Source organism: Pteronotus mesoamericanus, unplaced genomic scaffold (assembly GCF_021234165.1).
Source record: "Pteronotus mesoamericanus isolate MK-2021 breed Mesoamerican mustached bat unplaced genomic scaffold, CSHL_Meso_final contig_2, whole genome shotgun sequence".
Classification (NCBI taxonomy): Eukaryota; Metazoa; Chordata; class Mammalia; order Chiroptera; family Mormoopidae; genus Pteronotus; species Pteronotus mesoamericanus.
Window position 1 is genome coordinate 29,608,376 of NW_026555084.1, and position 17,966 is coordinate 29,626,341.

At 36.9% G+C, this 17,966-nt stretch overlaps 1 protein-coding gene across 2 annotated transcripts in view; it reads left to right on the forward strand.

Moving 5' to 3' along the window:
• RAPGEF6 (Rap guanine nucleotide exchange factor 6) overlaps positions 1-17,966 on the forward strand; it is a 183,540-nt gene that overhangs the window by 125,324 nt on the left and 40,250 nt on the right. The window contains exons 15-19 of one of the 2 annotated variants that reach the window (XM_054568500.1): positions 618-726; positions 5,173-5,413; positions 11,913-12,070; positions 14,801-14,815; positions 17,343-17,583. In XM_054568500.1, coding sequence (XP_054424475.1) covers positions 618-726; positions 5,173-5,413; positions 11,913-12,070; positions 14,801-14,815; positions 17,343-17,583 — 764 coding nt within the window. The remainder of the gene's footprint in view (positions 1-617; positions 727-5,172; positions 5,414-11,912; positions 12,071-14,800; positions 14,816-17,342; positions 17,584-17,966) is intronic. The other variant, XM_054568502.1, reaches the window with a different exon arrangement.

Here is a 17,966-nt window from a genome sequence, read left to right on the forward strand (position 1 = left end):
GTAGATCTGTCCTCTGTGCTGCTGCTTTTTTACTCATTGTGTTTATCTCTTTATTCTTTTTCATTGGAATTATTAATAGTACTTTTAAAGTAAGCTTCCTGTGCGATTTTGAGGTACTGCAAGTTTGGGAAGCCCTTCTTTGAAGGGTCAGCGGTGTCACATGGAAGAAGAACCAAACTGCACTTGGTGCTGGTTGCTTTTGGACTGCCAGATTCAGTCAATGGCAGGAAATGTTATTAAAAGTATTTCGAGTACAAAAAAGCAATAAATTTGCACTCAGAAAGTTTAAAATTTGTATGCACACAGGCAATAATTTTTATGAGCTGATGACATGATTAAAATTTTTTCTTCCTATAACCTGTGTTATTTTTAAATTTCCCTACGATGATCTCAGAGGGAATGAACTTTTAAAAAAATGTTTATAGTAGAGATTTATAGAAATACTATGTAGATAAAGTTAAACAGTAATCCCACTTCTCACAGAGATAATCATTGTTCACTTAGAGGTACATTTTATTCAAGTTTCATTCTTTTTTTTTTTTTTTTAATATTTAAAGTTTTAGAGGTAACCATATTGTTTTTGTCTTAATTTGTATTTTTTAAATACTTTTCTGAAGATAATGGAAGTAAATGGACAAAACTTTGAGAATATTACATTTGTGAAGGCCCTTGAAATTTTAAGGAATAATACTCACCTTGCACTTACTGTAAAGACCAACATTTTTGGTAAGTTTTGCTGAAAAAACTCTAAGCCTGCTTGCTTTATTTTTTGTAATGGAAAACAGAAGAGTCATTACAATGAAAACAAGTAAAATGTAAACATGTTTATATGTAAGCTGCTTGAACATTTTTAGGATCTTTGGTGTTGATATATAATATTATATATTCTAGAATTTTAATTTTTATTATTTGTATTTAATTATTATTTTGATATCTTAGTACATTTTAAAACACATGTACAACTATATTCAGTCAGTCATTTATAAAATGCCCACTGAGTAGCTATCATGTACTGTGCTTACTTGTGGAAGATACTGAGTGAGACTTAAAATGACCTGAATGAAACTTCCAAGTCAGAATTAGGCTCCCCCACCCACCCACCACAATGTGCCAATCAACAAATCAGTCTGCTTCTACTGTTTTAGCTGGTTTTCTGAAATAATAACACGAATGCCAAATCGACTGTTTCATGGATATAAATTGAGTAAAACATTGACATAATTAAGCGGTAAATTACACATTTTTAATAATAACATACTCTACTTTTATGTAAAAATACTGGTTATTGTGCCTGAAGTGTGTCTTGATCCTGTTTATATTTGAGCGAAGGACTAAGCCTGTACTTTTAACTTAATCTACTTTAAAAAAAAAACAACAAAACACTTAGGAACAACTTCTTGTAGTTCGGTTTAATTGAATAACATTAGATTTGTCTTGAAATTCTGAGGATGGCAATGGTATAACAATAGAAACCTATCAAAGAAAATTTGAGTCCTTACAAAGTAGGGGGGAAAATTCCTCTAAGTCATTTAGGTTGAAATTTAAGAAATAAGAATTAAATTCAAAAGCTCTGCCTATGGAAAAGGAAGTGTGTTCTGTTTTTCCCTCTTTGGCCCCTCTTAATGCTGCGCTTAGTCATAATGAAAAATGAAACGTGTTATTTTTCCTCATTTCACTTGAGTTCCTTTTACTGAATTATATCATGTGAAGTCTGGTAAACAACTGTCTATTCACAATTTCTAATATTATATTAAGCAACAAATAAATAAGCTTTGCCAGATTTTGGATTTCCTGGACCTTAGAACTTGTATCTAGAGCCATCAACTTCTGGGTTAAACTAAGAGGATTCTGATTTTGAAAAATATAACAGCAGAGCTTGCTCTGGCACCACGACCAAATTATTTAGTCTCTATTTCATAGGGTTCTTATAACTTTAACTTTTGAACCTGACACATAATAATTACTAACTGGTATGAAGTATTATGTATAAAAATACAAAAATAGTATAATACAGTGTTTAACAACATGGACCTTGGGAGACAGTAAAATTGATCTGATGGATGCAACCCTACTACTAATAGAGATGCCCATGGCAAAAAGTGACTCTGCTTTTGGGCTGGGCTCGGTTCCTGTTTCTAGGGCACTGCTCACAGCCCTCCCAGATTCCCAGTCACCCGCTTCCTGCTCTGGGACTTTTTAGTTCTTCGCTTCCTCTTGGTTTTCACAACTTTCTAGCATCTTTTAAACCACCCCCCCACCCCCGTTAATTTATTATTAGCATTTAAATTTTTTGCATGCAAGTAATATGGGGATATGTTTTGATAATTAAAACACTGAAGAAAGATACACCATGGAAGCACACAATGTGAAGTGTCCTTCCTGCACCTTCCCACATCACTTCATACAGGTTGACCTCTTGTATAGAATGCATAGAATGTCATTGCATTGCCGTTATCTCTTGAGCTGATGTCATGCAGATGGATGTTTTAGCTTATTATCAGTTTTGCTTTTGATAGTGATGTAATGAAAATTCTTTGTACTTAATGTTTCATGCTTATATCGACACCTATACATTTCTCAAAGTGAAATTACTCTGACAATTGCTAGAGAATTTTACTTTCCAAACGTTTGCCCCTGTCTGCCCGCTGCCCGCCCTCCATCAGTGTGTGAGACGGCCTCCACAGTGGGCGGGATCGGCTTCGTGGATGCTGCTGCTGCTGCGGCGTGCTCTGAACAATGAGCGTGGCTGAGCTCCTTTATACATCTCTGAATCTTTCCTATTTACAAATGGTCTTTTTATTTGTCCATTTTTATATTGAGCTATTCATCTCGATTCATTTGAATGTCCTGTTATCTTAAGGTTATAAATATTTTCCCCAAGTTATTTGTCCTTTGACTTTTTTATTTGTGTGTACGTACGTGTACGTACACACACACACACACACACACACACACCCACCCCCACCCCCACCCCCAAATGTGTTAAACTTTTATTGATTCTCGTTTCTGACCTGCATGTTATATCTAATATTACTCTTTAATGGTGTTGTATTATAGTTACATTTACTCACCATCTGTTCATGTTTGTCCTTAACTAATATTTTTTAATTCAACACAGTCATTTCTCTTCTTTATCTACAAATCAGAAGCTCCACAGATTTTTACTTATAATTATATACTCAAGTCCAGCGAAGATATAAACTACTTTGTACACTATTGGAGTCGCCTTAATACACAGCACAGCCAGGGATAACTGCTGCTCTTCCGGAGATCTGCTGCTCTTAACAGAAAATTCAAACACCTCACCAAAGCATTATCAGGCCACTTTTCTACCTTGGTCTCTAGTTGTCTTCATTTCTTGAACATTTCCTTTTACCACATGGCCTTTGGACTAGAGATTTCCTCTACCTAGAATAGTTCCTCCCTCCCTTCCGTTGCCTAGTTTAAAGGTACTCACCTTCTTGACCTCTTCTTACAGAGTGACTTAATTAGGGAAGATTTTCCCTTCCCTGCTGCTTTAGTCCCTCCCATGTGTTCTCTGCCCCGGCGTGCTCTCTCTACCTCAGTCTGACTGTGTGCCACAACAGCAGCCCTCAGCCGGCACCTGGTACAGTGCCTGACATGTGTTTGTAGGCCAGTAAGTGTTTCTTAAATGGATGGATATCTTGATTTTAGCTCAAAAAAGCATTTCTCTCTTTACCACATGGCTTAAAATAAAGTGAAATTTAGAAATAGAAACTGAAAGGAATTTCTTGTATTTTAATCAAGCAGAGGATCTTTGAAAGGTGACTCCTAAAGGTTTCCATTATTTTGAAAGCAGAAAATGTGCTTTTCATGAGCTTGCAACATGCTTTGGTAATGTGAAATCATTCTGGTTGGAACTTTCAAAATGGCCCAGTTTTACAACTGAAAACCAAACTGTATATGGTTATAATGTGTCAATTCTTAAGGCATTGTCCATTTGAATCTTACTTGTTAGTCCTTGATGTTGTGGAAAACTGACTGGTCCCCCCCCAAATAACAGAGGATTGCAGTTCTCTGTGGCTGGGGTTTCAGTGGGCACGTTTACACACACTGCTGCTCAGGCCGCGCCTGCTCATGAGCTGAGGTGCCGCATCTCGTGGGGCTGCGGCCAGCCGTTCACAAGCACGCCACCAGCGCCCTCCTCTCCTGAAGACCCTGCAGGCACCACCGCCGGTGTTTAGAAAATTGCCTTCTACTTAGCATTTCTCTTTTTAGTGTTTTTTTTCTCTAGTCGTTATCTGTCTTATTTAAGAACAGACATTTAAAACAATGGCAACTAAAACATCTTTTCCACGTCATTGCTTTAATGTAAAAACGTGGTAGGCTTTTCTAACTGGAAAATGAGTAACAGCTTCTAGATATTTAGCCTTATACAGATATATCTTTCTTTTGCCTGATTCCAGGGAGATACAGCTCCTCTCACAAGGGGAAAAATTGCTTCTAGGCAAACAGGTTGCTAGGCAGGCAAGTCCAGTAATGCACTTGCATCCTCCTTAAGGATGAAATAACTCACAGACTTAGGGTTGATAGAAAGTTCTCTAAGGATATTTTGTTTTTTTATACTTCAGACCACTGTAGTGAATGTTTATTAGTTGCTTTATTTTTACTGAGTGACATAAGTCTTATGCACGTGACATGGAGGAAATTGTCATATGTTAGTAAATATAGTACTATTTATTTCTGGTAAAAACAGGTCAAGCAAAGCTCTTCCCATTTTTTAAATGGCTAAATTTTGCAAAACTGAGCCTGATAAGAGTATATCTCATTTCATCTCATCTTATCATTAGAAATAAGCTAAATAATAGAATCTAAGTACATGTTTTAATAAAATCTGAGTTGATTAGCAGTTATTTTGCTTATTTCCTAAATAGGCACCCCTGAACTTCTCAAACATGCTGGTAGTCTGTCTACTTCCTTTCCGTTTTCCTCAGCTGCTTTTATCTTTTTAATCACTTCTGGACAATATCAGGAGTATAGTCAGGTATAAAAATTGAAAAGAAAGGTGGGTAGAACTGATCAAGGATGGCTATAAATTTCATTAATAAGGCTGTGAACGGCCAAGTGAGAGTATGTGACTTATTTTCCTTAAAATTTGTTTATATAAAAACTCTCTAATCTGAAGAAATGACTGTTTGTTTATTTCCACAGTATTCAAAGAGCTGCTTAGTAGGACTGAACAAGAAAAATCTGGTGTTCCTCATATTCCCAAAATTGCTGAAAAAAGAAGTAATCGCCATTCAATCCAGGATGTACCAGGAGATATTGAGCAGATGCCACAGGAGAAGGGACATAAGAAAGTAAAAGCAAATACTGTTTCAGGTGGAAGAAACAAAATCAGGAAAATTTTGGATAAAACACGATTTAGTATCTTGCCTCCCAAACTCTTTAGGTATGTAATGCCATTCTCAGTCACATGGGCTTTTCCTGTCGACTGTAAAATTTATATTTTGGGGGAGGGAAGTTTGGGTCCATTTCTATTTTAATACAGTACTGCATCTTAAAATCTACAGGCAATCTGTAAATAAGACAGAATAAATTCTGAGTGTCTCTCCATCTTTTCCATGGAAGTTACCGCTGTTAGATTATATAGTCTTCCATTAGCTTTGTTTTGAGTTTTAGAATAAACTGCCTGTTTTATTTTATAACATCTTTTTTTGTATACTTTTGCTACAGTTTCGGTCTCTTGACCTACAGATTTGGACACCCTAAATCTTAGGACACATTCACTAATTGTACTTTTTTGCCTTTTAAATTATCTTTTTCTTATTGCACTATTTATTCCCTCTTGAATTCTAAAGCTGACCTATTAATCAAATCTATTTCCATTTCCAAAATGAGATGTCACTAAAACTGAGTAAAATTTCAAGATTCTCCATGTAAATTAAGATCTGTAACATACAGATGAAATCAGTCCACTGATGTGTGATGACTGGAAATGATTCTAGTATATATTATATCTGTGTATGTTTTACATCACTTCCTTAATAGCGAAAGTTCTAATCAAATATGGTACTTAGCACACAGCAGGCCGGCACAATTAATCAGTGAAAGAAAGCAAGCGTATTCAAACAAAGCATGCTCAAAGAAAACCCTTATTTGGCTTCTGATATTCCTGGCACTATGACAGATGATAATTATAGAAAAGAGGTAGTTCCTACCTCTAAGCAGTTCATAGCAACTCTTTATTCTTCTCATATTTATTATATTTTAGCACAATGTCCAGAGATAGAAATGCAGAGAGATAAGTAGGACAAGTTTCTTGTCCTTTAAGAGTTGATTATCTAAAAGAGAAAGCAGGCCAGTGGTGCTTTAGTCGATGGTAAATGTTTTGACAGGTACAAAGGCAGCCACCAGCCTGGTTGGTCTGAGTAGCCCTTTGGTGCATGCACACCCAAAGGCGGGGCACAAGAGAGAGGCAAGTGCTAGGTTATGAAGGACTCTGAGTACTGTGCCAAAGACAAGGACTTCTTCATGGCATAGTAGGGAGCCAGAGAGGATGGATGATGTGATAAGATTCGTGCTTTTAGGAGCTTCTCTGTTAGTGTGCTTGGAGTTTGGGGTTGAAGGTGCAGCACAATTAGCAGTAGTAGCAAAGAGACTAATGAGGAGGCCACTCTGAAATAGGTAAATGTCAGCTATCATCAGTTACATCAAGATCTCAAAAGATTTCCTGATGGGAAAGCGTTCTCCTTTTTGAGATGTTATTTCCGGCCAGGGAAACATATTTACTGTTCATTTAATTTGGGGCTCACAGAGGATTGAAAACATCCTGAGCTCTGTTCTTAATGTCACTCATTTTAGAAGGGTTATTACTCATTCCTTTCTGAATGACTCCTCTCCTTGAGGTGAGTGGTCTATAAAAACCGTTACTTTAAAATAGCAAAGTTCTTACTTACTGAGCACATGTAGCAGCACAGCAAACACTGTTAAGGGGAAGCTTGTTCTCACAAGTGAGCAATGAGTAAGGACAGTGTGAGAGGGCCAGCCCCCACTGAAGAGATGGGGACAGTTTAGGATGACCGGAAGTGGCTGTATGAAGACACGAGGGGAAAGAAGAGAGAATGGAGGGCGGGGAGGCAGGAAAGAGGGCACAAGGGGAGTTCCTCAGAGGGCAGGGCCCTGGGTTCCAGAAACCCTCGTGGGTTTGCTCTGGAATCCATGGATGTCCTTTAAGTGGTTCTCATTTTGAACAGTGGCACAGTTGTGACATGTGTCATCAAAAACAAGAGGGCACTGATTGTAACCGACTTTAGCTTGTTACTGTGACATTCCACCCAGCTCTGCTCAGGCTTCAGGCAGGGCAGTCCGTCACTTGTGTCCACAGAACCTCTTCAAGGTGCAGGACTCAGTTACTCCACTGGGGCATTTTGCCAGACATTCAGTCCTATCTGGAGATGTCCAAACTCAAAAAATGTCCCTGAGGTCACATAGCCTGTAACGTTTATTATCACTTTTGGTTTACAGGATTAATCCACAAGAAATGCTATTGTGTTTTGTTGATCTAAGAACTGTTGTGGCTGTATTGCCAATAGTAATCCTTCCTGCCTCAGTAGCCTAGGTGGGTCAGGATTCGGACTGGATTTGAATACCAAGGACCATTTTGGCATGGACCACATGTCTCTGTGGGCGTTTGGACAGGACCACCCGCCCTCCAGTCCTTGGGTTCTGCCTTTGATTACAGCAGAGGCATGGAAATTGCAGTGTCTAGGATCTGTCATTGGAGTATTTTCAAGTATTATTTCTTTATATTGGTACCAAAAAGATGAAAGATCTAGTAGGAATAGTTTTACTTAAACTCAGAAAAGTTTTTTTCACTTATTAGTCAACAAATATTTATTGGGTCTCTTGCTCTGTGCAGCTAGGAGGCTGATGGCTGTGGACACAGACATGAATAAAGTGCTGCCCTTCAGGGGTTAGAATTAAACTGCCATCTCTTCTAAACATGTTTTCATTATTAAGTAAGACATATTAAGTTCAGCCATATATATATATATACCAAAAAATAGATTGTTTTAGTAAAAATAAAGGTTTTCTACTGGAGTCTATTTTGCAGAGAGAATTAATTTGGCATTTTACCTTTCATCATGCCCACTTTTCATTTTTGAGAATGTAAGTCATAGTTTTAGGCACTTAGTCATTAAAAATGAATTCAGACAATCCCTTCTGCCACACACACAAAAGAATCACCAGACAGAAAACATCAACAGAAAAACAGTATATGGATCAGATGTTCTGTATCAATAATAATCACGGATGTACTGTTTAGAACAGGAAACTGTTTAAGATTGGTAAAGAGAATCTTTAGGGCCAGAACTGATAGCATAAGATAGATAATCTCAAACTGCTGTGGAAGTATAAAATGATGCAGCCTTTCTATAGAGCATTCGGGGAGTTTTTTAAGAGCTTTAAAAGTGTTCATACCTTTGACTCAGTAATTCCATTTCTAGTAATAATTAGATGAAGGTTTATATATGGATGTTCTTAGGAATGTTATCTGTAATACAATAAAACAAAATTGGAAATACCCTAAATGTTTAACTACAAGGAATTAGTTAAATAATAATGCTATAGATGCTGCAAAATGACTAGAAGACAAATGTTGATTGTGGTTTCCACTAAGGTACAGTTTTATAGGTAGTTTTTTCTTCCTTCTTGTTTTCTGTATTTTTAAAGTTTAAGACTTTGAATATTCATCTCTTTAGTGAGTTTAATCCCACAGTTTATGAACATCTCCTACGTTGCAGGGCCCTTGCGAAGGGACACTCACTTCTCTAGGAGCAGGAGATCAGTTGTCATGGAAGCTCTGTAAGGGAGCATGTCTACAGAAAGTGAACGTGAGGGAGGAACAAATAGTCGCAATAGGAACAGTGATTCTCAAAATCCCTAACCGTGACATCGTTTTAAAAGGAAAGAATGTTCCTGAATATTAAAAGGGAAAAAAATTTTCTGATTTTGAATGGCATCGATAAATTAAGACGTAGCAGTGTGGTTTTTACTGGCCTGAAACTACTTCACAATTCATGAAATCTGATCTCCTATTTTTTTAATAACTCAGCTTTTATTTTGTTATCTTTAATCTTAGATTGCCTAAGTAACATCTTTCTATTATTCATTGTAACAGTCCCAGAAGTAGACTGTCTTGTTTGCTTATCAGAAATTAGTTTTTCTTCTCATTTCTTGTCAGCATACTTTTTTTTATTTGTCTTTAATATTGGGATTATTTTTTATTTGCATATTGATATTTATGCAGCCCTTGTAGTTTCATAATATAAAACTAAAAATATACTTTTAAGTAAATTTAGTGTCAGGAAATTATTGAGGAATTTTTCAAAACTGTCTTGTTTCTGTTACTGCATCACCACAGGAGACTATTTTGGTAAGAAATGACATAATTGTTTGCAAATAGGCTTTATTAATTCAGCTTCCAAGCAAGCATGGATATTTTGCCAATTAGATACTATTTCATTCATGTAACAGCATGGGTTATATTTAACATTAGTATAGCTTTCATTTACACATGCTCACACCTTAATTAACATGAATTTGCAACCAGCTTTGCATTATAACTGTACAGTGTCTTATCTATTGCTTATTATGAAGCAGAAGTAATGTTAAGTAGGATCAGTAAGAGAGGTAAGAACTTTGTGTACTTCATACACTTCTCTTAGTCTCTAAATTTCAGTCTGCTGCAGCTAATGTAGCCAATTCCCATTAATAAATAGAAAAGTGTAACATTTTAACATTGTTAAAATTATTTTTACTTCATTAGTACAACCAGCTAATCGCTTTAACTGTTTCCTTGGATTCAGTTACCTGACCCTCTCTGTCCCAAAATTGGCACATTTGTCTTCAAAAATATGTAAAAGACAGGCAGTTATATTTTTCAAAACACACACACAACCTTTTATTTTCAACATAATTTAACTTGCTACTAAGTTACTTATTAAACTAGAAATATTATAGCTGTGAAACCCTGCGCCACTCCTCCTCTTCCTCTAACCTAATCTTAAGACATTAAGATTCCTGATCTTCAGGAGTACACACCCAATGATAAGGAGCCAGTCTAGCATAAGCACAAATTACTTATTAAATAAGATACTTAATATCTTTGCCTTATCTATCCAAATAGAGTGCCTTCTCTCCCAGGAAAACACTTTCTGTTAATGCTTTTACCTGTCGTACCCACTGTGCACACCACTGTGTTTCAGTATGAACTACTTAAAATCTCTTCTTGTTTTTACCATTCTATTTTAATCTTGCTAAAAATACTCCACCACCTTCTTAAAAATAAGAATCCTATTTTCCTGTGTGCCAAATGTTTGCCTACGTTGTCTTAATTTAATCCTTACAGTAGTGCTGATAGTGTTAGTCCCATTTTTAGGTGAAGAAATCAAGATCTAGAAACAAAATTCCCTGAGGTCACACAGCTAATACCCCAGGTCCGTCTGGCATAGCTTGCTTTTGAGACACTTACCGTTGCTGTCATCCGTGTCCTGATGCTGCTTCCTGACTCCCCTGCTCTCTGACTTGTCCTGGCTCTCTCTTCCTTGTCTGGCTGTTAACAGTCCTTTAGCTGTTTTTTTTTAACAGTCGTCTTCACTCGATCTTGCAGTTTCCTAATCTGCTTAAACCCTATTTTTTTACCCCTAACTTATTCTCCCTCTATCCCGTATCACTCATCTTTAAGACAGACTGTAATCCATTCCATGCTAATAGGTAAGTGTTCTCTGATACCTCTGTTTGTATGTATGGCAAGTACAGGGTAGAATACTGCATTTAATAAAATTTAGGTGAGAGGTAATCTTAACCTAAAGCATTTGTTTTAACACAAGTATAACCCTTAGATACAAGTGGTATTTTGATTGTTGATGCTGATGGAAATTATTTCTTTTCATTGCTATTCTGTGTGTAGGACTGTTTTTCTCTTTCTGTGTTTTATAGGACTTTTATGTTTATGTAAAAGTTAAGTGACAGTTACGTTTCTTTGTTTTTATTTTTCTCTTAGTTATAGAATTATAAATGTAGCACTTTTAAATATTTTAAAGAAAAAGTATTTTATTTTGCTTAACTATGGCCATTTAACCTCTCCTCGTTTTTAAAAACTTTGAAGAGAATTAACTTTAGATGACTTGCTTTCTGTTCTGGTTTTGATGTTCTCATCCAGGAAACAGCCAAACCGAATTAAGAAATCACACAGGAAATAATGTGCCCTTAGAATAAAGACTAGAGACTATCAAATTCTTTTCTTCCATTTTCGTTTTGGGTCCTCTTTTTCCTTCTCCTTTCTATTTGTCACGTGTTTTCATTCTTGCTTGTTGCTCTTCTCTATGCCATCTTCCTGTTGTCTCCCTTCTTGGTTCGGGCATTCCTCGGGTTCATATTTTTAAAGACCTTTATTTTGTCACTTAAACTTGGCTCCATTGTTTTTTACAACCTCCCCTATTTTTCGTTCGGGTATAGACGCAACTCCATCCTTTGCCCAGGAGGTTGCCAGGCTTTTCTGTTGAGAGAGAGAACCTTGCTTTGGTGTTAGCTATGCAGTGTCGGATGCATACATTGGTGTCCACTGCTATGGGCAGATCTCAAAGGCTCCCTGAGCGCTCAGATTCAATTTTTGTACAAAACTAGCAGAAACTAACTATTTCTCTTTTGTGAAATAGAATTACTTAGATGTATATAAGTTAAGTTTTATTTCTGTCATTGTTAAAAATATTTTCCTGCTATTTTCATTATTACAGATGTCCTTTATAAAAAAAATTGGTATAATATTTTAATTGTTGAAAGTCATCACTTTGAATTGGTTCTATATGCTTTAGTGCACAGAGAACAGTGCTGTTTACTGCTAAGAGCCCTCAAATACTTTAAAGTGATATCACATTTTTTTGAAGTGATGGAGGCCTGAGCCAGTCCCAAGACGACAGCATTGTGGGAACGAGGCACTGTAGACACAGTCTGGCCATCATGCCCATCCCTGGCACACTGTCATCCAGCAGCCCGGACCTCCTGCAGCCAACCACCAGCATGCTGGATTTTTCCAATCCTTCAGGTGACTTCTGTTTGTCATTTTATATAGCAGTATTGTACCAAATGCACACATACCTGGTTAGGCCTTGTGCAGCAAATGCTAGATTTGCTTGCAGCCTTCTTTTCCCCACCTCCAAAAATTAAACAGAATATTATGCCTTCATGTCTAGCAGGAGTGATACTTCTTCAGTATGAAATTGAAGTGCATAAGAAAGAGATTACATTCGGGTATCTTTGGTAACCCCAATCACAACAATGGAATGAGAGCAGAAATCCTTCTTCTTAGCCAACAGCCATGTTATCCAGGCTGTGGAAGAAAATAAGGCAGATCACTTTAATCTAAGTGGCCTCACTTATTTTTCTCTTTGATATATATAAACGGTTTAGTAATTTTCTAGAAACACTGATTCACTCCTAACACATGAAGCTAAAGCTGTTCTCATCGTATGCTATTAATTAAAGTAATATAGCATCTTTTTATTGATATTTAAAATTTCCAGGTCAGGCATTAAGTTAACTTTTCTGCATCTGTTGATCCACAGAGGTAGAAAGTCATTTAACTACATAATTTAAATTTTAATTTTGAGGAAGAAATACTTTGGCTTTGAAGGATTAATTTTATATTCATCACTTGAAAAGATATGAGGTGGCTTTCAGTAAAAGACACCCAACAGTTAAAAACTGAAATAATCGGGTTTAAGGAGAAGAGAAAAAAATACCTCTACAAAGACTAAAACTGGCGTGGTTGTGATTCAGCATCAGTTTTGATGTGAATGTTCCTAGCAGCAGGTGTAAGAAGGGAAGAAGCTCAGTCACATACATCTCGGCATTAAAAGGAGGATGTGTGAGTCGCAGTGAGACCAGTGTTGGGCAGTAACTTTAAAACTGTGGGGCGTGACATAAGAGTGCAGTTCAGTGAGAGGCGTCCTGCACGGTTTTTCCTTGTTGTTTCCCACGCTCTTACCGCTCAGAGGTCACTGACCGAGGCACGGCGTGCTCTCCAAATGGCTACCCGTGGCCTTTCCCAAACAGATTTCGGAATGAGTCACTACTTATCTTAGATGTTTCTGGTGACTTCTGTATTAGCCAAGATGCAGTCATGAAATAGAAACCGTTGGAGACACATGATAGAAGTGAATGTAAGGAATTGTTATCAAGGTATAAAGTAAACTATTTACCTGAAAGGGGAAAAAAGCAAGCACTGAGGTATCCCAGAGGTAGAAAAGTTGCAAACTGGATTCAGCGTCTGATATAGGAAAGGAATGCCCCTGCTAGGGTTAAGAAATGTCTCTGGGGTGACACAGGAACAAAAGCCCGCAAGAAAAAAACCGAAAGCAGGCACTTCCTCCAGCCTTGCAGCCCCCGCCGGCGCCTTTTGGGCCGAGCCTACGAAGGAGCCAGCTGGCCAAGAAGCAGGGCTGCAGAGCCTCAGTCCTGTCGTGCCGGGTGAGGGGCGGGGGTGGTGGTTGGAGTCTGGGGACAATAACTTCATAACTGTAGGGTCCAGTTTTCATAGCATAGTTATAAACTTTTTCTAGCCTCCTGGCCCCCCCCTTCTCTCCACTGTCACCTCATCCGTCTTTTCCGAGCATGGCACGCGCCTTCAAACGCCCTGTGCCCGTGCAGTTTCACCTGCAGTGGCCTCTGCCTGCACACCCTGGGGGCTTTGTCGTCTTCCTCAGTGCGGAACTCCAGTGGGACCTCACTGGAGACACCTGGGTCCCTTCGCTACAGTCAGTCCCTCCGTTTCCAGAAATTTCTAGCACATTTCATTGTCTCTCAATTGCTTGTCATGAGAATTTATTTCCATGTCGGGTGTGTTCCACAGCAGTACTTCCTGCTCTGTATTCACGAATAAAGTATTTTCATGTTACCAAAGCACCAAACAAATACAGCGTGCATACAGATATACAGCGAGCTTGTTTCCAGACCTCCACAGTGAAGCAAGTGTTACCTTTTTGCTATTGGAGGATCTTGCCTTCAGTTTGTAAAAGCCCAACATCTGTGAAGCTCAGTAAAGTGACGTGCAGTTAAATGGGATCTGCCTGTGCTTCCATAAGACAAGTATTTAGGGATATAAGATTTACAGATTGAATGATTCTTATGGCTATATTTTTGCCACCAGAACATGTAGAAGAGGGGCTGAGGGGGAGCAAGGGATGGCTGTAGGGGGAGGAGAGAGAAAAGGAAAGCTGGGGATTTGGCTGGAGGAGCAAAGGGAAGAGGCTGGAATTATGAAAATTTAGAAACTGTAAGCCTCATGGTGCTGAAATTTGGGTCTCTGAAGAGGAGCTGCTACTCAGTTTGATTTCAGATTGATTTCACGGTTCTCTCATTGAAAACATAGTGAAAGGGCGGAAGATGTCTTTTTAAACTCTATTCAGAGAAGATCTGTCTGCAAAGCTTAGTTGCAGCCTGTGTCCATACCAGCAATATAAGTGAATACGTATAAAATAGGTATTTAACTTACAAATTATATTTTTAAACCCCAAAGTATACAGCTTTATGAAAGGCTTTTTATGGCACTGTTTATAATTATGGTGAATACTCATTTGTCAATTTTAAATTCAGCTCCTTGAAGTATGTATGACAACACTGAATTCTCTGTCAGCCACATTTAATTGTTCTCTGTCTTGATCTCAGCCATGTTTACGCTGCATGTATAAAGTTATAGGAAGTGGCACAGAGCTGCAGGATTGTTGAATAGTTTGCTGACCTTTTTGTGGTTTTGCTTTGTTTTTGCTGCCTACAGCTTCTGGGTTTTACTGTAAGTATCTTGAAGTGTCTGTGGTTTGCATTGCTTATGCTTATATGTAGTATTTCATTTTTTAAAAATGAAATGATAAAGAACTGAACGAAGCGGAAAGCAGAACTTTTCTATCCATGACAAGGTTGCTACTGTAAACTGGCATGTATCCTTTTAATCACTTCCTTTGACTCTTACAGTTTTATATTCATAGCATCAGAGGATACATGCTATTCTATAACTTGTGAAATGTGTTTTTTAGAGTTTATGGCCTAATACAAGATGAGGACTAAAAGAATTCACAGTGTGGCTAAAAGGATTTTGAAACTTCAGAATTTTTTTTTCCTGAGTCTGCATGTGGAATTTTTTTTAATCCTTATCGGAGGACATGCTTATTGATTTTGGAAAGAGAGAAAGGGAGAGAAACATCGATGTGAGAGAGGAACATTGATGGGTTGCCTCTTTTATGTGCCCTGCCTAGGACCAAACTAACAAACTGTGTATGTGCCCTGACTGGGAATTGAACTCTTGACCTTTCAGTTTACAGCATGATTGCTCTAACCATCTGAGCCACACTGGCCAGAACTGCATGTGGAACTTTTACTTGGTTTTTTTCTTTTTAATAGCACACCTTTCAAAAAAATGTTCTGTAATATTTAGTGTGTTTCATGTTCTTTCAACATTTCAAATCTGTTATTTTAACTAATATTTAGTTATAAAGGAACATATAATTAGTTTTTAAAAAATCAAACTGTAGATAAAGGGTAGACTATAAATGTTTTTATCCCCAGAATTAGCAATTGTTCATTTACTTACATATCCTTTCAGAAATTCCAGTGCACATAAAATGTATGTCTAATTCCCTTCACCCTAAATGATACACTATACTTTTCCTCCACTTAGCCCATTTCACTTGGCAATACAACTTGGATGCTTTTTGTATCAGAATGTATCATTCTACCAATTTTTTTTAAACAGCTGTTAGTATTCCATTTAACCAGTCTTCTTTTAGTGTACATTTACAGTGTTGCCTAAATTTTTGTGTTCATGTATCTTCACATGTTTTATATTTACATTATATTTTGAATTTTGTTTAAAAAAGTCTTGTGGAAATTTATATTTTCTTGGCTTGCAAAACAAGTTTCCAGTCCTTGATCTATACCATTGTACCACCAGCCTGTTTTCTTTGTGATGTTTTTTGCTTTGTGGAGTTTCTTAATTTCCTTACTTACTGTCTGCCATTCCTTGAACCACCACTTACTCTCAAATACAAGCAAGTCCCTAAGAGAAGGGACTTTGCCTTTCTCATTATTGTGTCTTTACTACCTGAACACTCCTGGCCCAAAACAGAAACCCCCTAAATATACATTCAGCAATTAACAACTTAAAGCAGAACAAAGAGTCAGTTTTTTGGTGGTTTATATTTTTAATGATCATCTCATCTTAAATATGTAAAAAGTTCTCCCATTTTTAGTGTAACCTCAGTGTCAGTACATGCATTCTTCACATTTCTCATTGTCTTTTGTTACTCATACAAGATTATAGTTAGCACTATAGAAATTTTACCTTTGGGTTGAAAGTCCAGATATCTGAGATTCCTTTTCTTGAATTCATTTACTTAGAAGAATTTTATTAATAGGAACCATAAGACTAATAAATGCTGTACTCCTCAAAGATTCTTTTTAAATGTCTGTTCTGCCTTTACAGGATTATGTTTGTAAGTGTAGTCTTGTTTTGAACCTAAAATTCAAACTGATTTAATCATTTTTCGTGCTGATTGAAATTTAACCTCATAGTAACCATTTATCTAATCAATTAATATTTGAGGGTCTGCCACATGCCAAATATTATATTTGACATGGATGATTTTCTTCTGACAAACATGTTTGTAAAGAATATATATGTATTATACATGTAACAATTCTAAAATACAATAAAAGGTTTATTACACTGATGCTGATATTAGTGCAGAGATGTTTTTTCTCTCTCAAATGTTTTCCAAGTTGATATTTTTATCACTTTGGCAAATTTGTCAGGGTTTGGCTTAATGCTTTGGATAATCCCATTTGTGGGCCTGTTCTGGAGGTACCCCTTTTTCATGCCCATATCCCTTTCACATGACTGTGTAGCAGTTTGTCTGTTGTTTTGGGGGAGGAAATGGTTTTAAACAGAGTATGACCTTTTTACACTGTTTAGCAAGATACACAACTCTCTTCCTTCCCAGATGATGTTATAGTATGTTAGCAGTAAGAGAAGAGAAAGTGAAATGTGTGCCTATCATTTGGATAATTAAAATATATAAAAATGACATCAAAACTGTATGCATAGTGTAACATTATTATGTTTTTCTTTGTGTTTTTCTGTGTTAAGATTTTGTCATCTGAAAAGATACATTTATTTATCAATAAATGCAGAAATAATTTCTGTTAACCTGAAATAGAAATGTATATTTCTCTGTTTAGAGGGATCATTGTGTCCCAAGTTGCTTTTCAAAGAGTTGAAAGTAATTTTCCTAAAATAACATAGCACATTTTTGTATTATATATAGATATTCCTGATCAAGTTATACGAGTTTTCAAAGCAGATCAACAAAGTTGCTATATTATCATCAGTAAAGACACTACAGCTAAAGAAGTTGTTTGTCACGCTGTTCATGAATTTGGTTTGACCGGTGCATCCGACACATATTCTCTCTGTGAAGTGTCTGTTACTCCTGAGGGTGTCATAAAACAGAGGAGACTTCCGGACCAATTTTCCAAATTAGCTGATAGAATTCAGCTAAATGGAAGGTGAATGTGCTTATTAGTAAATTATACTTATTTCTATATGTGTTTCTGAAGATTCCATGTTAAAACAGACATTTTAAATAGAAACATTAGGGCCACTGAGTTCTCTCTAAAATCGAAGTGGGATTTCTCTTTTTATTTTTTTCAGCTTTTCTTCTCTCCATAATTTTAGAAATGCACTCATAACAGCTACCCTAAAGTGGGGAAAGGGAAGGGAGGGCAGGGTGCTCAAATATTTTTAGCCTTCTTTCTAAAATAAAGTATTAGAACCACTGCTGTAGTCCAATCTCTGTTTTATACAGAGGAGGAGACTGAGTGATACATATCTTTACATATATCTGACCTCTGAGTGTGTATGTGTTTATTGTTTTTAATATGACCATATG